This window comes from Ammodytes marinus (genome assembly GCF_949987685.1).
Source record: "Ammodytes marinus genome assembly, chromosome: 4".
Classification (NCBI taxonomy): domain Eukaryota; kingdom Metazoa; phylum Chordata; class Actinopteri; order Uranoscopiformes; family Ammodytidae; genus Ammodytes; species Ammodytes marinus.
The window spans coordinates 22,634,560-22,657,524 of NC_137233.1; the positions used below are offsets into that span (position 1 = coordinate 22,634,560).

The 22,965-nt window shown below is 39.2% G+C and overlaps 1 protein-coding gene across 1 annotated transcript in view; it reads left to right on the plus strand.

Annotated features, from left to right (window-relative positions):
• itpr1b (inositol 1,4,5-trisphosphate receptor, type 1b) overlaps positions 1-22,965 on the plus strand; it is a gene marked incomplete at its 5' end in the record, with an annotated part of 93,072 nt that overhangs the window by 67,679 nt on the left and 2,428 nt on the right. Inside the window, 9 exons of the mRNA XM_080026491.1 lie at positions 2,127-2,249; positions 9,050-9,225; positions 9,769-9,933; positions 10,333-10,522; positions 10,888-10,980; positions 13,554-13,702; positions 14,746-14,911; positions 16,048-16,208; positions 21,477-21,638. Coding sequence (XP_079882617.1) covers positions 2,127-2,249; positions 9,050-9,225; positions 9,769-9,933; positions 10,333-10,522; positions 10,888-10,980; positions 13,554-13,702; positions 14,746-14,911; positions 16,048-16,208; positions 21,477-21,638 — 1,385 coding nt within the window. The remainder of the gene's footprint in view (positions 1-2,126; positions 2,250-9,049; positions 9,226-9,768; positions 9,934-10,332; positions 10,523-10,887; positions 10,981-13,553; positions 13,703-14,745; positions 14,912-16,047; positions 16,209-21,476; positions 21,639-22,965) is intronic.

The following is a 22,965-nucleotide window of genomic DNA, read 5'->3' on the forward strand; positions in this document are numbered from 1 at the left end:
TTAGCAAGCTAAAATGACATCCTTCTTTTCTTCTTTGGTGGTCTTCTTAGTTTCCAAATAGCAACTGTTGGTAGCATTGCGAAAATCTTTTGCAGGTATAATCTACTACAAGTCTGATCCATCTGAAATAGTCATACATACAAACAAGTGCACATTCTTTTTATATGTATCAAAAAATAGAATTTGTTACCAAAGACCACAAACTCTCCCTCGTAATTAAACCCAGCAATAGTGCAGATCTGAACACCGGAGGGATGGAAGTAAGGATAACATGTAAACCTTGATAAGGAACTTATTTAAAATGTAGTATAAGTTGTGAGGGCAAATGTATTTGTAACCATCGTTTTGATCTGTTTTTCTATATGTATATCACATCAGTTTAACACATGTGCATTTCCTCTAAGAAATGTGCTGACAACAGTTGCTTAAACTAATTTAAGGTTTATTGTGGCTGACCACAATAAACCACAATGACCACAATAAACCCCTGAGACCTGTTTGACCATCTTTTAGTTGACACCCCCGTTGTTGAAGGGGGCCTTTAAAATCCCTGTCTGACCAAAAGATAGGGTCAGCCCCGTCGGGGGCTGACCATGCAGGTTGGAAACTTTACTCTGTAACTCTGTTGTTTTATCTACTTTTATTAAATAGTTTATATTGAGAAGTTTCAGTTCATTTATTCCCACAAGGTTTAACTGATTAAAAAACTTCCATGACATAAGTTAATTAAAGCCTAAAATGTGATAACAAAATATGTGTTTGGCCAGGAGAGAGTGATGTCAACTTTGTGAGTCTGATGAAGTGGATGATAAACATGATAGTTGTGGTCGGTATACAAACCTATTCTGTTCGTTGGTATATTTTGGAAGGAGATAACCATGTTAGGTTCCTATATTTTGCCTGGAAACAGAAAACTGAGAGGCAATGGTAACAGTAAACAGGGACAGGAAATAAATTATTTTGACATGTAATAAAGATCCTGTGATTGAAAAAAAACGGATAAGATGGTACATGTTGCAATTTAGCCAACTGAGTTGGCACAATGCTCCCAAGTCTGTCCAATCTTAATGGGATTAATGGGCTGACCTGCTTCATGTCACTGCCAGGGGTCATTCAGTCACACATTCCTTACCTCTGACATGGCACAACCCTATTGAGAAAAATCAAGGCAGGGTAATGGACGGGGCAGCTCTAAAAGCAGCATGAGGGAAATCATAAACAGCATGCCAGGACAGGGGGAGCTGTTCACAGGCCATCCAGAAAAAAATTGTAAATTTAAAAAAAATAATCTCATAAATCCTCAAACTTTGAAACTTTTTTTTAATATAGTCGTTCAGACCAATGAAGTGACCGCTTTTGGAGCATGGGCTCATGTCCCACAATGGAAGATGGTTTGTTTATAACGTGATAACACTTGATGACAACCACCCTCTCCTCTAACTGAATGAATCAGCACAGCTGGAGACCATATTGTTCCGCTGGTGCGCTCGTCATGAATGTAGCCATTTCTGTTGCCAAAAGTCCCCCACCCGCAGTTCTACTTTTCATATGAACAGCAGATCTCAAAATAGCACTGGCCAAGATACTGATCTCCTGACCAAAGTGTGTGTGTGTGTGTGTGTGTGTGTGTGTGTGTGTGTGTGTGTGTCCAAGTTCATGTGTTTTCACTCTCCTTAAAAGTAGAGCATTGTTTAGAGTATGGGAAATGAGCATGAGAATTTTGTGCAGTTTTTACACTTCAAAGTAAATCCTTTGTTTACTGTTGAGAGTTTATAATGGCACTTAACCCTAAACCAAACAGAATCCTTCTGAATCAGTTTGATCAATGTGTTCCAACCTACTGTACATTGCTTGGAACATTTCTTAAATCACTCAATCGACTCTCGACTCATTAGAGTCAAATTGTTGAAACGTGGCAAACAATCTTTGTTTTAACTTTTTGTACATTTTATTGGAAATCACAATTTCTATGGATTTTTTTACTCTCCCTTGGTGTGAGCAGTCACTGTGTGTATTACGTTCACTGGTAACTAAAGTGTTATGTGTAATTATTTGATAACGTGCACAAGGTTTGGATGGTACAGAGCTTGACCTGTTTACATTTGTTTCAATATCCTTTTCTCCAGCTCAGCCCATTCTATATTGGTGCTCCAGGAACATGTCATTCTGGAGCAGCATCTCCTTCAACCTGGCTGTGCTCATGAACCTGCTTGTGGCCTTCTTCTACCCTCTGGAGAGCGTCCATGGAGGTCAGTCTGAAAAAGCGTTCACCTTTTCGAAGCCTTCTCTTTCCTTTGGCCCATTTAAAGGTGGAGTCAGCGATTTTAGAGAAAGCTTGTTGTCAAAATCACTTTTAGTCAAAATCTGTGAATATCTCCTCACAATCACGCTATCTGTCTATACTGTGTGTGAGTGCCCAAACAAATCTAGAGTTAATTCACAGTCTAGGCTCTGTAAATTGGCATGTTGCAAGCTACGGTGGGCCTTCTTTTTTTACATACCCTTTGTTTACATACCAATTTACATAGCCTTGGCAGTGTATTAACATCAGATTTTTTGTTGGCACGCACACAGTACGGACAGATGGCGGATCGTGGGGAGAAATACACTGATTTTGACAAAAAATTGATTTTGACAACAAGCATTCTCTTAAATCGCTGACTCCACATTTATCAACTTTTTTGTTAAATGGAATCCCGATAATGTTTATCATTGTGGTTAACACAATGAGTGTGACTATCACAACACAGGAAATGGGAGTGAATGGCACAAACATTCACTGTTCGGGGAAGGCAAAAGGGTGGGGCAGCAGGAGGCTGATAGAACATCTTGTGCTTGGATTATAAACCTGTATAACAAAGATGAACATGAAAAGAATTTGGCTTGTAAAGCTTTTTAATTTGGGCCTGGAAGGATAGTGTATCACCCATACACGTTACACCCTCCAGGTGCAGCCCTGTGCTGCCATGTAAAACTAAACATCAGGTGGCTCAGTCTGACACTGGAGGTTGTCCTCACCTGACGCAGGTTAACAGTTGAATTGAGGCCAACGGGAGCTCCTTCAAAGGTTCTTTTCAGCTCCATCGGAAAGCGTTCAAGTGCTTCTTTCTGCTATTTGAAGAGGAAAGGGCATTGTGTTTGCTATTTCTCTTACGTTTCCAAAACCAATTAAATGACACACACACACACACACACCAAAGGAATGCTCCTGTTGTGACAATCAGTTTTATAACAGTAGGCACAATGTTTTGACAAGTAAGACTTTGTAAAAAAGAGAAGAAGGTATCTCTGCTTCTGCTGCAATACTATTCATACTTAATTTTTTAAATGGTCTGCCTTTTGTCCAACTTATCAAGGGAGTGAAATGCTAAATAGGTGGAGGACTCACGTGTGGACTCTTTTCTCTGACAAAAACTTCAGATCTGCTTTAAGCTGGCTTGTAAAAAAAAAATCCAAAGTAATCATGAATAATACAAATGTTTTCAATGTCACAACAGACTTACAACATCAGTCAGGAGTACATTCTAATGAGGGCTTGAGCAACCATTCCTTTGCGTATTCAAAGCAGTTGTCATGTGTTGAGGTCACATTCGGTTAATGCATTATTAGTGTTTAATGTGCACAGGATTCCACGGAACACCTGTGCTCTCGTGCCTGTGGTTTGGGTGTAGCCTCACACCTCCCTTACCAAAGTAAGTTTCACCACAAGTGGAGGTGTGTGAGAATGTAATCCTAGCTCAAGATTTGGATCGTAAACTGTGTATACAACACAAAAGACCAAGATGGATTCGTTGTGAATTAGGTCCTGACCTGTTTATCGATACGGTGCCCTTTCCTGAGCTTGAGACTGTTTTAACATAATATCAGATTGCTCGTGTCATTCTCTCACACAGTCTTGGAAGGAACACGTTTGGTACCGTCATTTTCGGACTATAAGCCGCGACTTTTTCCCCATTTTTCGACCCTGTTATTACACAGCACAGTATATGTTCTGTAGCTACTATGGATGGGCGTTAGTAATCGAGTACTGGAGTACTCCTCGTTTCAAATGAACTCGATTGGTGGATTAAAATGTTATATACGTGTACAAAACGGCACAAAACGGATAAAATAAAGTTTAACAAAGTTGTTGTGTCAAACAGCAACTGCAAATAACTGCCACCTCCGTGCCACCACGGAGCTGAACACGGTCTCTCCTTTCTCCAGACCATTTTCAGGAATATAACTGTCCAATTATTTCAAAGCAGATGATAAAGTTACGTTTATAAAAAGGGGAGATGACACCTGTTACTCTCAGTTAGTAATGAGCATACTCCAGGACAGGTGAGCATGCAAGGTGCTCTCCGCTTGGAAAGAAAAGTAAAGAAGAAGCAAGGCTTACTTTAGGCACATTCGCTCCGAGCCAACAACAGTTAAGAAGCCTTAACTATGGAATATGGGGATGAGATTCAAAAACCAACCGGTGTAAAGTTCCGTTAATGAGGAATTAGTCGCGGTAATTATTCACGGAGTGAGCATTACGCGGTTGGATATAGGCTACTAAGTCTACTGCTTTGGTGAGTTAAATTGTAGGACAATCATTTTATACTATTTGCTGTCCTTCTTATTTTAAATGGTGACTTAGCAATTTTTTTTGTTACAACTACAGCCCATGCTTTTTTTCTCCCCACCGCATAGCCTACTCGATCGGTTTAAATTGTGGCTTGTCTATTTAATTACTTTCAGTGAGGAAAAGGTGTTTTATACTTGTGGAAAAAAATCCTTAATATCATATGGCAACTGTGACTGTTTGACAATAAGCATTAAGCGCTTTATTGCGGTGAACCTTTATTCTGCAGACAGATGCGTTCTATTTCTAAAAATATAAAAAAGTTTAAGGAGGAATCGATTGATCCTCGAGGAATGCAAGCGATCACACGAGTAGCGAAAACACTCGTGCCCATCCCTAGTAGCTACTATTGCTCTAAATTGTAACACTTGAATACGTTATGCAAATATGCAAGTTGTTTGTTAACATTTTTATAAACGGGAGCTTCCTCAAGCAGCCATCTCTTTCCAGACAATCCCCTCTGTGCACAAACTCTTACATATGGTAATTAAACATTATAACACCTGCGGCTTATAGTCCAGTGTGGTTTATAGTGCGGAAAATACGGTAATTAGGTTAGAGTCCGTGCATGATTGCGAGTGCACATACTGTTCTTACTTAAAGACGGCTCTCCCCATAAGGCTAGATTCTCTAGCAGGTAACACAATATCATGCTACCGACTGCGGAGCTTGAGACGCCATTGAAAGTCACACCTTGTTGATAAGAGGCCCATACAGCAAAAAGTCAGATGGCAGACACCTACTTTCATCTAGTCCGTGACATTGCATTTATGTGTTAATCTGTGTCACATCAGGTCACATATTCAAACTTTGAAAACAAAAATGAAGTTGCTTTGCATGTTTGATTTCTGCACAAAGTAGAGTAGTTAGGTGTCATGATGCAGGCATTTGCCGTAAAAGGAATTTTAAAAATAGTGCTTTGGGTCTTGTAAATGTCATCAGCAAACAAATCGTAATTTTGACTTGGAAAGTCCAATATATTCAACTTCGCTCGATAATAAGAAGGTAGATAAAAACCATATCAGCCGTAGTCAAGGTAATATATATCAAATAAATGGATTTAGCATTACATTTTCAATACACACAATTTTCACAAGACTGACTCTGCGTACAACCATGTCGGATAATGTGAACTAACTGCATTGACATTAAAATCTTCCACCCGCCATCCCATAAGTCAGCAGCATCAGACTACATAATTGAGAAAATAAGTCTATACTAATTTAATTGGTTGAACTATTATCTATTTATTATCTATGAAAACTATTTTGATTTTGTCATGCATCATCAACAAATAAACAGTTTAAATAATTGTCCAACCCTGAGGCATAATAGATATCAGTGTTATCTCAAATTAACTTTTTATTAACAATAACAGGTATGAATTATTATTTATATTTTTCTTCGGGTATGCAAAATTTGTTTTTAATGCTTTTCCAGAGAATTCCAAAGACATAAGAAAGGCTAATTGAGATCCTTTTGTGAGTCTACATTTTTGACCTTCTTAACCCCACACCATATTAACCCGCAGGTCAGTCTGGACCCGTCATGGGGCCTACATATAAAGATTTAAGGTTGGGAAAGTCTGGTCTGGTGATAGGTCACAAGGTGTGAAAGATTACTCAGGAGATAAAGAATTCATTCAAAGGGGACATCTCTGAGTAACACTAACTCCTGCATGACAGACCTGAGCATGGTTTTAAGTGGTTTTCTGTTTGTTTTGAGTCTCTCACTTTTCCTTTTTTTCTCTCTCTGTTCTTCTTGAAGGCAGTATTTGTGGGGAAGTGAAAAGCCACAGCCGTTAAGGCATTCATTGTTCCAGTGCAGAGTAGCGGAGAGAAGACGCACATTGTGATCCGCATAAACTTTCAATTGTTCTTCTCCGGGGTCAAACGGCGAGGTCCCTTTTGTTTGAACTCCCGCGCAGCAGTATAAAGGAGAGAAAAAAAGAAGTTGTTAGCTTAGCTCTAGAAACTCCATGTGGTTTTCAGTGTCAAAGGTCTTCTGAGAGATTAGCAGTTCATTCCAGGACACATCACCGCCGGCTTCAAACTGAAACCGTGCAGAAATCAAGTGAAAAGGCAGAAAATCTCAGCCACTTGTTGAGTTGCTCAATGGGGAATATTTAATATCTACACAGACACATGCACACTGTGTTGTGGATTCATGTGTTAATATTGAAGCCAACTGCTTGTAAACCTGAATAAACAAAACTATTCCAGTGAACTTACTATGATCATGACAAGAATTTACTGCTGAATTTAAGTCTGACATTGTGATCATTGCGGTCTCTTTAGCTTTAAAGGCATGCTTGATTTTTGATGATTGAATAGGTAACTTAAACAATAAAGAAAATCCCCCTCAACGGTGTATCAGCCGCTCACCTCACTCTGTCAATGGGTGTTTCCTCTACGTGGTTTGTTTGAAGAGAAACTGTGGTTGGGAACTTTTCCCAGTGGTGGCCACATGTACGCAAGTCCCAGAAAAAAAAAGAACCTTGAATGACTTTATACTGTAAACCTTCTGTTTGTCGATGCAGTGGTTGGAGTCAGATGGGGTTTTGAATGGGGTCAGGTAAGGCAAGGCAAGTTGATTTATGTAGCACAATTCAGACACATAGTAATTTAAAATGGTAGGTAAGCCTTGAGCAGGAGTGGGCAAAGTGCCAGAGCCTCCACCCGTTCACAGGTGCTGTTCCAATGCCACTGTGCATGCAGAATCAACAAGAAAAGAAGCGTGGGTATGCAAGTTAAACATAGAAATCGTAATCATGTTGCAAACACGGGGCTGCATTGTAGCAGCCAGTAATGTAATAATAACGGCTAATTGCGTACTACTTGTTACATTTTGTAGTAACTTGCCAATAACGTTGTAAAACCTCTGAACCAATAACATTATAGCTTTTTGCCCATAATGTATTAAATTATTAGTCTACATTATTGGATGGTTGTTAGATTATTGGCCGGGTTTTACAAAAAATCCTTCAAAAATTTAATAACTAGAGCCAATAATGTAATAATATACTTGTATCACTTTGTTTGATTTAATGGCATTATCTATAAAGTATCACATTTCCTTACTATTGCCTAATTTAAATACCTGCTTTAAAACCTGTCCAGAATAAAGTGAATATTGATTTCGTTGTTGGCAGTTATCACGTTATCATACTTCATTACAATATTGGCTGTGCTAGTGGTTTAGTATAAAGGTCAGTCTCTCTATCTCCTTATAACTGCAGAGTAAGACAGTTCAGGTCTGAGGCTTAAGGTGTGTGACGCACACAAGCTTCTGTGTCTGGGTTGGCTGCCAAGTCCCAATGCCCAGGCGGCCTGCAGTACCCAGGACCATCCCCGGTAAATATAGCTGAGGTGTATTTTTAGCCAAGCGGGACTTATGTAACGTGTACCCGTCATGTGATCTGGGCACAGAGTGATGAGAAGAGGGAGGCCTCAGAAGGGAGGGAGATGTTCAGAGTGGTGTGTCTGGTTCCTCTGTGGAAAGAAAACCTGACTGAGCCTCTTTTGTGTGTGTGTGTGTGTGTGTGTGTGTGTGTGTGTGTGTGTGTGTGTGTGTGTGTGTGTGTGTGTGTGTGTGTGTGTGTGTGTGTGTGTGTGTGTGTGTGTGTGTGTGTGTGTGTGTGTGTGTGTGTGTGTGTGTGTGTGTGTGTGTGTGTGTGTGTGTGTGTGTGTGTGTGTGTGTGTGTGTGTGTTTTAACACAAATAAATCAGATTGACATTTGCAATGTGACGCAGCCTTTCTGCTCCATGCGGGTCAGGACTTGGCACTGAGCCAATGTCTGGTGAACTCATAATAATACTTTGCAGATCTACAATGATTGATGAAAAATACATAGCTGTAAAAAATCATCACAGCCACACACAGGCAAAGAGCTCTGCTTATTGTTTACATTCTTAAACTACTGGGTTGATAAATGAAACCACTGGGATGTCTTTGTCCATCAATAAGACATTACAGAAAGCGTTGATGCATAGAGTCTGTATGCTCAGCATACAATAATGCAACTATCTTTGATTTTTAAGTGACTTTTTCCACATTTTAAAACTTTTTAGTACGATTTCTTATCTCAAATGCTATAAGCCATGTTTAAGTGTGTTGTACACTTGCAGAGGAGTAGCGTGTTTTTGACATTGTCGGAAGAGAACAATAGCCTCATTCTTAAAGGTCACCTATTATGCAAAATGCACTTTTGTATGGTTTTTCAACATTAAGATGGGTCCTTGATTCAGTCAGAGGATTAAAAGAGGAGAATAGGCAATGCACTGTCATAAATATAAAGGGTTTTTGGAAACACCATGAAAACGGTTTCTAGTAGAAAAAAAACTAATTGCCATTTTCAACCTGAAAATGAGAATAATTTGTGACCTGTAAAATAGTCCAAAAATCTACACGGTGATACAAGTCCCACCTCTCCTTCCTCAGGTCCCTTGGAGCCCCACCTGTCTGCCATGCTGTGGATGGCCATGCTGGTCTCTCTGGCTATAGTCATCGTCTTGCCTCAGCCTCACGGCATCCGGGTGCTCATCGCTTCCACCATCCTGCGCTTGATTTTTTCTGTAGGCCTAGAGCCCACGTTGCTCATGCTGGGCTGTTTCAATGTAAGTGTTCAAGGCTTTGAGCATTATGCAACAGAACTTATGGGCCGTGCCACATTTAGATACATTGTTTTTATTGCCCCATAGATGGTTGACTGGAATTTGCCTTGGCCCAAGGCGCAGTCACATGCCAGTCACTAAGTCAACATTGACCTCGTTGACACAGAACGTGTGTGTTACACAGTGCAGGAACATAGCCATTCTCTTGTACAGTAGACACTCTGGTTTAAAAACAGTTGGGCTATTAGTACAGCTGCTGCTAATAAATGTCACTCGTAGCTGTTAGGCGTTGATGTACGAGCCAGGGGGATTCCACACTTAGCTGGCATCAGTCAACCATCCTCTTTTATTACAGTGGTCTGATCGAAAAGTATTTGAATTCTTGCACAGAGATCCTGCTGTGTAAGTTCTCAGTTTGATATCTGGTCTCTACATGTCCTCTGTGTGTGTGTGTGTGTGTGTGTGTGTGTGTGTGTGTGTGTGTGTGTGTGTGTGTGTGTGTGTGTGTGTGTGTGTGTGTGTGTGTGTGTGTCCATTGTTCTTCAGTTACTAAATAAAATCATCTTCCTGACGAGCTTTGTTGGGAACCGTGGCACCTTCACACGCGGCTACATAGCCATGATCATGGACGTGGAGTTCCTGTACCACCTGCTCTACCTGATCATCTGCAGCCTGGGGGTCTTCGTCCATGTCTTCTTCTACAGCCTGCTAGTATGTGAGCGCACATCAAACACATCATCTTAACCATATACACACATTAACACACAGGGACACATACACTGTAGGTAGTGGTATACTTATAAAAATGTGTTGATAAGGAGCTTAGTGAACAATTTTTTTCATTTCTCATTTGCATGATATATAATTAGGATCTCCATTTGATAAGTCACAAAAGTGCACTTTTCTTTGCCATCATCTTATGGTTAGTTGATAATGATATGGAGTTTTAAATAAAGGCTGGAATCCAAACTATGACTGTATCCTTTGTCCACTGTGTCTTTTTATTATCCCACTTGTTCACATTTCACACCCTCGGTTCTCTTGTCTTCGTCTTGCAGTTTTTCCACACACATTCTGTTCACACATCTCTCAATCCCTGTTCTTTTGCAGCTCTTTGATCTGGTCTACAGAGAAGAGACCTTGCTCAACGTAATAAAGAGTGTGACCCGCAACGGCCGCTCCATTCTTCTGACAGCCGTGCTGGCTCTTATCCTTGTCTACCTCTTCTCCATTGTTGGCTATATCTTCTTCAAAGACGATTTCATTTTGGCCGTCGACAGGATACCCAACAAAACACTAGGTACTTTCAAACTCAGATTTCTTCTCACTCCCTTACATGGACAAATTTAAATAACTCGCCCTCTCTGACCCAGACAGTCAAGAGACTGAAACATGGGAGTTTTTTCTGCAGCAGAAACAGACACTCTGGATGTCTGTGAAAATACATGTACGGTAGTCAAAGAGAAGCTGAGTCACACATAAAAAATGTGTCCGGTTAAATGTACATGCATTTACTTTGTGACAACACTTTTGGCTTTTGACTTTCTGCATCACCAACAAACCCGTGCTTATAAAACATGTACAAATTATAATTACAAATCAATATATATTTGATATATATATTGATTTGTTAATTCAAAATGTCTTGGTTTGCCCATTGAACAGAGCATGGAGCCAGCATGGTGGGAGAGTTCTTCTCTGGTGGAGTGTGTCAGAAAGAAAATGGGGAGAACTGTTCAAGGGAGGCTGTGGCGGATGGTAGGTCAACAAAAGCGAAAGGTGACTTGTGACTGTGTGACCTGCGGTTGAGGTCGGATGATAGGGTCAAAGATAGATAGATTGTTTTTATGTTTGAATTCCCATGTTTGTGCATGCATGCCTCTCAAGAGATTCCCAAGTGAAATTGATATCTCGATTCTCTCATACAATTCTTGTTTTTCAACAAAAACATGCACTCACACTAAGACATCCTGAAAACATAAAATGTAAAGTAACAGCTTTAGAATACATAATATAAATCAATAAAATCTAGCACCCAGTCCGTTTGGAAAACCAACCGCTGTGTTCAAAGCTTATTGGTTAAAAACACAAGTCTACAGTATCAACATTTTAGGGCTTCAAGGAGGAACACTGACAAGGTACAACATCTATTGAGTCGTTTGCGTGATGATCCATTAATAGCTTGTTTCGTTTTAAATTGCGTAGCTAATTGTCATTTATATAGCAGCGGTAATTGTTCGCTGGCAAAGAAGTGAACATTCAGTGTTACTTTAATGCATAGGGGGATATGAGTGAGAGAAACAAAATGAGATTGCATGGATCAAGATCATGACTTTTTACGATCATTTGTGCAGACCTAATGCAGAGGTCTTTATAATCTGGCAGACATCTGACTCAGCCAGAGCAGATTCATCCCACTGAGCTCTAAATCGGGCGGCCGGCTGGTCATGGGATTAAACCCTAGCCAGGCCAACTGGGTTCTTTCAGGGAGCTGGGGGTTTAGACCTTTGTGCGACTCAGGGGACAGAGGCCTAACAACCGGTGTAGGGGCCCCAGATTTGAAAAGGTCACAGATTAGGTACCATTAAGTAAAAGCAGTTTGATGGGTCCACTCAGTTATGGCGCAGAGAGCCTCTCTCGCAGTAAACAACAACTTCTTGCAAACCTACTGAACTTGATGGGATAGGCTTCCAATCAAAGATGAACACATGCGCCGCCACCTTAAAATTGATCATCCAACTGTGTCGATTCCTCCAAATGCCTGGAGCCTGACCAAGTACAGGCTTCCCTATCCATCACCACCAGGCTGGCTAATGTTGTTAGTCTGGGAACTTTTTCAACAAACTCACACAAAAAACAAGTCACTGGTGTTGTAATGACCTCACAGACCCCGGATCGGGCTGACTGAATTAACCGATCATGGAATGAGCGTTCATGCATTCAATGCATACATATTGTCGGTTGTTTGTTGGATCGAAAGTGAAATCTTTTATGACTATTTTATTTTGTAATATTCAAATCAGTCATACAACATACCATACATAATGCAGTCTTTTACAACAAACAAAGTAACCATCCCATCCCCTAACTCGTAACCAAAATGATTAAATGTACTTATAGGGTGGACTTATTCTCAAGCCATTATCAAAGAATCAATGCAATCGAGAACCTCAATATATTATTTACAACATTGTGCATCCACCTAATGTTTACATTGGCACAAACAGTATATACTGTAGTGTTAAGGTACATTATCCACAATTTTCCTGTTCTGTCCTGCATTGTATATACAGTTGTGTTCAAAATAATAGCAGTGTGTTTAAAAAATTGAGGAAAGATCAAAATCCTAATAATAGCTTTTATTTCCATATACGCAAATGCATTGGGGACGGTACAATTTGAAGACAGTGAAGCATGGTGGCACAGACATCATGTTATGGGGATGTTTCTCATACTATGGTGTCGGGTCTATTTATCTCATACCATGGATCATGGATCAGTTTGGTTACATTTAAATACTTGAAGAGGTCATGTTGCCTTATGCTGAAGAGGAAATTCCCTTAAAATGGGTGTTCCAACAAGTCAACGACCCCAAACACACCAGTAAGCGAACAAGATCTTGGTTCCAGACCAACAAGATTAACGTTATGGAGTGGCCAGCCCAATCCCTGGACCTTAATCCAATAGTAAACCTATGTGGTGACATCAAAAATGCTGTTTTTGAGGCAAAACCAAGAAATGCAGAGGAATTGTGGAATGTAGTCCAATCGTCCTGGGCTGAAACACCTATTCACAGGTGCCATAAGTTGGTCGGCTCCCTTCAACACAGATGCTCAGAAACAGAGGTTATACAACTAAATATTAGTTCAGTGATTCATAGGAAAGCTAAATCTTCATGCATTTTTCAGTTGATACAGTAAATGTTTGAGTTGTAAAGAAAAATGCAGACACTGCTATTTGAACAGTCTAATATTCCTTTTTCTTCACTTTCTGTAAAGATGAAGAAACATTTGACAAAAGTTTCTTCATATTTGGATTTGGAATAGAATGTGCAATGTCCCCAATGGATTTGCGTGTTTGGAAATACAAGCTATGATAAGGACACACTGCTATTATTTTGAACACAACTGTACAGTATAACATCCTTTCGTATGCAGCTACTTTCCCTAATTCAGTCACCCAGTTCTAAACACTTGGTTCTCCAGTTTTATAAGTGTTCTCCAGATGTATAGGTATTCTTTGTGTAGCTGTTATTTTTGTTGGGTCTGTCCTTTTTTATGGACTTATCATTAGCCTCTACAAGAAGTGACGGTCTTAATGTTTCTCTATAGCGTCCATTGCTGCGCAGCCTTCAGCGATGGTGATTGAGGACAAGGAGCGAGTGTGTGACTCCCTGATCATGTGCATTGTGACAGTATTGAGCCACGGCCTCAGGAGTGGAGGAGGTGTTGGAGACGTCCTGCGAAAGCCATCCAAAGAGGTACAAAGCAACAACAAGGAAGAGGTCACAAATAAGTCAAAATTAGATTAACAGTTTAAAAAAACAGTATCATTTTGTTTCCAAAATGACACAGTTTTTTTTTACCCTTTGGGCCTTCAAACTGTGGGCCTCAAACTATTGGGTTATAGAAAACTTGGACTTCGTACCACCTGGACAACAAATTGCAATACACATCCAACAGTCTTGCAACACATAACACACACAAAGATTATATTACGTACAATTAAATTAAAGTGGATGAAATAAAAACTGCTATGACATCTGAAGAGGGTATTCCTGTTGTGAATTCATGATTTTACTTAAGTACATCTTAACTTCAAAAACCGCATTAAATGTTTGACCTGTTAAGCAAAAAATTTAATGGATGTCTATTTCCAAAAATAATTCCAAAAGGACAGGGTGGCTTGTAAGAAGTGCAGAGAAGTCAACAGCTTTTCTAAAGAGACCCCCCTGTGAGAGAAAGATGTGATCCGCTGCTGGGTCAAAGCGGTTGCAAAGAGGAATTTCATAACCGTGAAGAAAAAGCATTAATAGTACTTATACAGGATAAAGAGTAGCTTGTACATTATCGTGTGTGTTCGATCTGCAGCTCGGCCCATATGTACTTATATAAACATCAGTCAACGCTCATCGGAATAATCTGTACTGTTTTAAATTGTATCGGGTTTTGTTCGACACACATGCATGGCTTATGAACAACTACATAGCGCTCTGTCTGTAAAGAGGACACTGCCACTGACTCCAATGTGGTATCCCATTGGCAGTAGGGAAATTGGATCTTAATGAGAGTCCACATTTACCCATTTAATAGTCCACATTTACATAAACATAGTTTTTTGACCCCCTCTAGGTCTAAATACAACTTGACATCCAATACATTTTAGCAGTTAAAGAAGACATCTCTCAGCACTGATGTCAGATTTAGAATAGATTCTGTTCTGTTTTTAAACTTACTAAGTGGATCAGTGTCCCCAGCTCATGTTGCTTGTTTTTACAAGTTTTCTCCTGTTTGCCTTCAACAGGAGCCCCTCTTCGCAGCCAGGGTGATCTACGACCTACTCTTCTTCTTCATGGTCATTATTATTGTCCTCAACCTCATCTTTGGTGTCATCATCGATACATTTGCTGACCTGAGGAGTGAGAAGCAGAAAAAAGAGGAAATCCTAAAGACTACTTGTTTTATTTGCGGTGAGGAAATAAATTCAAAATGCATTTTCAATGTTGTTCGGTATGATACTGTTGCAAACAATGCAACAAAAAAAGTTGAAAACATGTCTTTGTTAGCCATTAAACCGCTGTCTTGGTCGCACACTTTTCGAAACCTTTTTTAAAGCCGTTTCGCTTACTCAGCAGTCAGTAAAAGACAATCAATGTGTTTCGTCAACATGACTCATGACCTTTAACACATCTTATCCTCTCTTTTTCCCATCATCGCTTCATAGTAGTCACACACACTCCCTCTTAGAAATTGAACAAGGCAGAAAAGTCTTGCTGTTCCATTCGATTCGAAAGCTACAATCGACACTTGTCACACCACTGTATAGCAATAGTTGTGCAGTACAAATCAGCAGGTGTGAAGATGCAGAAGTTTTGCAGATGACGATATCCAGAGAAATCAAACTAGTGGTCTGCTCTTAGCCTGCTCTTGTATGAGCATGCGACTGCTGTGTTGCAGCTTTGCATCAGGGCTCTGTGCTATAATGGGGGCTGCTTTTCTTGGTAGTGTAAACAACCATACGCCTCCTCTTCCCAGAATGAATGGTTAGTCATGGCAGGTACTGCTGTGGAGGAGGAGTGTGTCTTCCTGTTGCCATATGGGTCTTGACCATGTTAGACTGTACACTCACTCACACACACACTGGCCTCTTCCATCACTGAACACTAACTTCTTGGCATTACGCCAAACCAACCATTGGTCAGTCTTGGGTTAAGTGTTGGGCAACACCATTAAGGATAATTCCTCTGTTGCAGTGTTATAATGTATATGGATTTAAGGGATTTGGTCTGACAAACAATGCGAGAAAATGTTTTAGTAGATCTCAGCTCTAACGTTTTATCGGCCCAATCCCTTGTGACCCCATTTCCTCTTGTTTTCTCTTTTCAGTCATCCTCTTTCAGTCACAAGAGTGATTACGTCATGTTGCCACAAAGTGTTATTCTTAACTCTGCCAAAAAAATTTGAGAACTCTGTTTATTCTGTGTGTGTGTGTGTGTGTGTTTGTATGTGTTTGTGTTTGTGTGTGTGTGTGTGTGTGTGTGTGCGTGTGCGTGTGCGCATGTGCATGCTTGCCTCTGTTTTTATGGGTGTGTCCTTCCATTTTTAGGTTTGGAGAGAGACAAGTTTGACAATAAGACAGTGACTTTTGAGGAGCACATCAAAGTTGAGCACAACATGTGGCACTACTTGTTCTTCATCGTCCTGGTGAAGGTGAAGGATTCCACAGAGTACACTGGCCCCGAGAGCTATGTGGCTGAAATGATCAGGGTAAGGATGTTGTCATGCACATGCATTTTGCTTATTAACTCTTAACATTCAGGTCTACGCTTAAGGGCTTTTAAAGGGAAAACAAAAGAAAGGAGGGGCTTGTTAGGAATAAATAATACATACTTAGTCAAGTATCTTACAAACCCTTACTTCTTTGAACTCATATTCTTTCAAAATCAAGCTTTGCCCCACCCCTGTTTGCTACTGCAGGTAACAATGCATGCGAGACTAAACATGCAGAAGTATCGTGCAACACTTTGACAGTTGTGGTCTTTACTGAGGTTAGCCCTCACTCCTAAACAACAGTGTAGGCACTTTGACTCCAGCGATCATGTTTATGTGGGTTTGGACAAAAGTGATTACTGCAGCCTTTCTGTTTCTCTAGACTGGCAATGGGCAGGTTTTTTTTTTTTCCTGCCTCTTTTGCCCCAGAGTACCAGCACTGCATTATGTAATCCCTGCCTCCGTGACCTTGAATCCCTCCAAAGTATTAACACATCAGTCAGCTTTGTGATTGGGGAATTAACTTTCAGACAGAGCCTGCCACTGGCATAAAATGTGTTAATCCCCTGAAGCAGCCATGCCTTAATCATTACACACACTCACACACACACACACACACACACAAAGAGGTCTCTCCCTGCATACAACTTGATGATAAGCCTTAAGGCAGGCCAGAACATAGCCAGATTTTGATATCTGTATTATACTTATACAGGTTTTTCTATTTTGAATTCCAAAACATAACAATACTATCTAAATTATTTCAAAAAGTTACATTACTTGATAATGAAAGAGTTGAAATCTTAACCAGTAAGTAATTGTGTTTGGCTTTACAAATATGAAACACATCAGATACACGCCCCTGGGTACAATCTGTATTTTTGTCACAATTTATTTCACACCTTTGCACCCTGTGGAAATGTGCCATTCAAATAGATAAAAAGCAGAAAGAAAACAGATTGTTTGTTTTGTTTTGATTGTTGCATCATACTTGTAGCCTGTGAGCAATTAGAAATTATTGTTTAACTGCCAAAGGAAAGCCCCTTCTTCTGAAGTGGATGCTTTCCTGACGTACTTGTACTGCTGTCAGTTTCTGACACAGTTTCTTATTAGATGGCAGTCAGCCCACTTTGCAGCCTTTATCTGCTACACTCAGTCTTGTGAGGAACCACCTGATTTGGGATTAACCCACATCCTCTCTCCTATTAACCTTGCACCCCACTGACGCAAAATTAGTTTGTCAAGGGCAGGCTGAATAGAAAGGGCACACATGGTGCGAAAGACCCCGATGACCCGTCAGCTGACCCAGTCATCCTCAAGACTAACCCTCAGCTTCACATGCAAGTGTTTGATTCAGAAAAAAACAATGCTTCTCTCACAACACATTTATGAAATTATTTACCCAGATCATGTCCTTAACATTTATTGTGAATTAAATTGTCCTTAAAAAGATGCAGCAGTTATTTTATTTCACTTTTTAAATTTCCTCAAATACAGCGTCTAAGCAAATTAATTTATTAAGAAAACAAAATATTTAATTGTAGCAGGAAAATGAACTGTACTTTTTAATTTATGTATTTTATTTTCTAAATGAGAAGGCTTTACATACTTATTTCTAACAAATATGTATGCTATTCACCAATTTAAAGTGCTCACTAAGGAAAGAAACTTTTTGTTTTTTTATCATTAGTCTTTGCATTTTTTTAGGGGGCAATATTAAAGCTAGGGAATGTGATTTCTGATTGGTCAAAATTAACATGAGCTGTACACTTTGACCAATCAGAGCGAGGCTCCGATTCTCTGTTCTTATTGGCTGTTGGGACTGTCCGTTCACTTTGGCACGACATTGTTGGTGTAGAGCGTGTCAGGGAGGGACCATAGGGGAGGGACCAAAGAGAACAAGTGGAGCGGTTGAGGTATTTGGATTCAAATCTTTATCACTACTGCCATTTTCTCCCCAATCCTCCACCCCAGCTTTAACAATCAATAGGGGTGATTATAAAACCATACAAAGGTTCACAAAGGAATACAAATGTAGAAATCAAGCAAACGGCTAAACAAAGTCAAAACAAATCATGAATAATAGATCATTTTGGTAGAATAAATTACTGCTATTTATAGGAAAGAATTGTGTTATTATTTAATTGCCTCTATATATATTCTGTTGTTAGCTATTTCTGCAGTGTTTTATGGTGTTTTTTATAGTATTCACTGGTGTTTTGCATCATCGATCTGCACTGCTTCTCCCACTGTCTTTCGATCTATTTGATGCTGCTGTAACATGGAAGAAGTAAAAAGGACAGAAGGGGGTGTAAAAGTGAGACTAGTCTGACAATGACTGGGACTGACGTCAATGATGGAGGGCACTGTGTGAAGTGTCACATCTAAGGTTTAAAAAAGATGAGGTCGGCTCACACTCACTGCCATCATTCTCCTTGGGCTCAGGGCTGCAGGATGGCCCAGCTCCAGGATACCAGTATTTGTATACCTGTGTATAGAAAATTATGCTTAAAACATATGTGTCTGTGTCTGTTTTGAGTGTGTGTGAGATTTCTTTGGCCTTTATTTGCATACGTGTTGACTGTGAGTGGGCTGTGAGCTCGTCAGGTGGCTTGTGGCATGACTTGTGATGTTTTCTGTTGCTGTTTTAACCACACAGCATCCTGTTTCTCTGTCATGGCCTTGCGGTTTTAATAATGAAAAATGTACTTCCGTCATTTCCATTTAACCAGCACGTTGTAGAGCCTCTTAAGCCGTGGCTTGCTCTTCTCAGTTTACTGGAAGCACTTTCAATTGTAAACATTGGGGTTGGAAAGAGGGCTGGGCCCGCTGGTGACACGGTCATTCAAACAAACATAGTATGTGTGCCTTCGGCCCGCAGGCAGAGTGTGAGAAGCACTGGTGACAGTAATAGATCCTTAATTATTTCTTCTTTAATAGACAGACTTGTAAAGACCAATTAAAGCACTGGAATGATACAAACTGTAAATTCTCACCTAGTTTGATATTGCAAGGAATATAAACATGAATTTAATCAAATAGCTTTATATATTGAGCTGTGCTCTGATATAGTTATGTGTGATGAGGTGGGCAGGTGAACTAGGTAAACACAGCTTCTGTCTTTTTGCATTCAGGAAGTGAAAACTGCTCACAGCACAGTTGTCTTCTTTCAGAATGAGTTTGTGCTGCTCATTATCTGAGTGTTGTGTGATTCCCCTCTGCTTCCGTCTGACCCGGTACTGGTTTGTGGTTCTGACGGCCACCTCACTCGCCCCTATGTCTCCAAATAAACCACTGAAACCAAGGGACTTTTCCAAAGCAGTTGTTTGGAGCTTGTGACCTCAGCGGCTGCACACACAGCATCCTCCCTTTACATTCAAGCTGCACGAGGACCGACGGCTATGTTGATGGAGGGCACATGATGCTGACATGGCTGTGTGGGATGTGTGTTTATGTTGTGAAGATTTAAACATGAATTAATTCCCATGGCTTTGGCTTATTGGGAAGCAGGCTCAGACAGTTCACAATAACAATGGCATGTGGTGGTCAAGTGAGGAGAGAGAAACATGTAGAGAATGCAGCCAAGTGGCCCTCGTCCTTGTTTGAACTCAACTGCCCCAGAGGTAACTGCTGGCTTTCATGTTGCTGCCATATTCTAACAAGTTTATAAGTAAAGTGCATTCAGGTTACAAAAAAAGTTTATTTTAAATCACATAATGCCCTAAGAATACTTTATATGGATTTTATGAATCAAGCCTACTTGTTTATTTTTTTTCAAATGTGAAAAAACATATATCTATACATATATATATATTTTTTTTTAATAATCCTTTTTGATTTGGCAGCAACTGTGTTATCACTGGGGGTATAAAAATGTGCAGTTTATTCCTTCAGGTCCCAGAATGCTGAGGGGCAGCAAATACTCATTGAGTATCTTCTGTGTCACAATAAAACTGGACTGGACTGGTTAGTAGAAACATCATACAGCCAGCAACTATGAAAACTATAGAGGCGTAACTAACTAAATGTAAATATATATTGTAAATGTAAAAAACAGGGTAGAGGTTCATGAGAATCTTAAGGGTTACATCTTAATTCCTAATCTTTTTTTAGATTGTCGCACATCAGCTATCTGGAAAACAGTTTTTTTCTTTTTGTTCTTAACTGATATTGCTGGCCCATCAGTTTAGACCATCAGTCACATACAGTATGTGCCAACGAGATGCTAATCTTCAAGTCAGAAGCTCAGTCCAAAATGTGTCAATTAATGTGTAGAACAGATTGCAAATATAACTGCAGCAACTCCAACTTAATAACTCACACCAGCTCAGTTCTTCAGTTCCAGCTACTGTGGCTAGTATACTTGATTTCAGAATTTGGGGAAACAGCTTATTAAGACTATTGTCTGTGGCTCACAGTAGCATTCGAGGGCTGCGTGTTTGTCTCGGTACTGCACTGCATGTGAAGCTATGCATGTATCATCAAAATGAGGAAGTTTTCTCTCTTTGTTCACAGCTTCATGGAAGTTTGCCATGTGTATTATAAGATTTGACTTGAGGAAAACATGCCACAGATAAATAAAGAGCCTGTTAAAATTGATTTCATGAATGGCCTCACATCCCATGTGATTGTAATATGGAAAGTCCCTTATAATTCATTGATTCCGCTTTTAGAGTATATGCTTCACATCACTGAGACAAAACAGCCTACGGTAATAAAAATAGGGTAATCAAATAGAGATTTAGGGTTTGTTTTTGGTTTTCAGCTGCACTGAAAGAAAAAAAGGACCTGCTGACTTGATTAATTTAATTTAGAAAAAACTATAATCACTTCTTAGAAAACTGCAAAAAAGATTGAAGTAAGTAGTACCATACAGAATGTGATGCTTCGGTTTCCTCAAAGGTGGAGTCAGCGATTCTGGATTACGCTTGTTTTCAAAATGACTCTGTCAAAATCATTGAATATATGTCCATAATGTGTGTGTGCAAAACAATTTGGTGTTAATACACAGCCTAGGCTCTGTAAACGGATATGTAAACAAAGGGGGTCCACCTTAGCTATCAACATGCCAGTTTACAGAGTCTAAGCTGTGTATTAACACTGGATTTTTCTTCAACACGAGCACAGTATGTGGATCTTGACGAGATATTCACTGATATTGACAATAAGTGATTTTGACAACAAGCATTCTTCAGAATTGCTGACGCCGCCTTTAAATGTTTAAATCTGTCCATAACCGTTCAGCTTTGTTTTGTTATTTACCAGGAGCACAACTTGGACTGGTTTCCGAGGATGCGGGCCATGTCTCTGGTCAGCAGCGATGCAGACGGGGAGCAGAATGAGATCAGGAACCTGCAGGAGAAGCTGGAGTCCACCATGAAACTGGTGACCAACCTTTCAGGCCAGCTGACCGAGCTCAAAGAACAGGTGGGTTGAAACGCGGACACAGACAAAGACTATGACAGTGAAAACACAGCTTTTCTCTAAAGACATGGAAGTCTGACGGTGCTGGAGGTTTGCTTGTTTGCCGCTCGTTACCCTTTTAGATGCAGAGCTTACTAAATGCTGAAGATGCTGAGTCATAGTTCAATGCACTTCTCATCAAGGTTCTCAACCCCATTCTGTTTGCATCATAGAGCAACGATCTGTTTCTATCTATCTGATAGTGTTGTTGATCTGCTGGCTGAGATATTTATTTATGATTTATTTATTTACTGCATATAGCCTTTCTCAACTTTGAAATACTACAAAATATTATAAAATTCATTTAAAAAAAGGATTAGGTTATAATATGATAGTAATATCGTGATTTGTAGAGCACCTTTTTAAAAACAATAGTTTACAAAGTGCTTTGACAGGAAACAAAAGCACTTAAAAATCAAATGCATATATATATATATATATATATATATATGCATTTTTATATATATATATATATGTATGCATTTTTATATATATATATATATGCATTTTTATATATATATATATATGCATTTATATATATATATATATATATGCATTTATACATAGAGGGAGATAGAGTCCCACAGGGGAAAATGAAGTAGCTTTTATTTTTTTTATGGAAGACATGGAAGTCTGATATATATATATATATATATATATATATACATATATATATATATATATATATATATATATATATATATATATATGTATATGTATATATATATATATATACATATGTATATATATATGTATATATATATATATACATATACATATGTATACATATATATGTATATATATGTATATATATATATATATATATATGTATATATATGTATATATATATATATATGTATGTATATATATGTATATATGTATATATATATATATGTATATATATATATATATATATATATATATATATATATATATATATATATATATATATATATATATATATATATCAAACACATCAAATCATTACACATACCCAACATTGTAATAGTGAAAAGGGGAAAATGAAGTAGCTTTTATTTTTTATATTATTTTTTTTTATATTATTTTTTGGCGTTTTCAAGGTTTATTAGACAGTACAGAGTTGAAATGGGTAGACGAGAGAGAGGGGAGATGACCTGCAGTAAAGGTCCACGGGTCTGACTCGAACACACGACCACTGCAACGATGGCCGGAGCTAATATGGTACGCACTCTATCCACTACGCCACCGGAGCGCCCCGATGAAGTAGATTTTAAAGGACAAAAATGTTTTTAATAAGTTAGCCTATCGT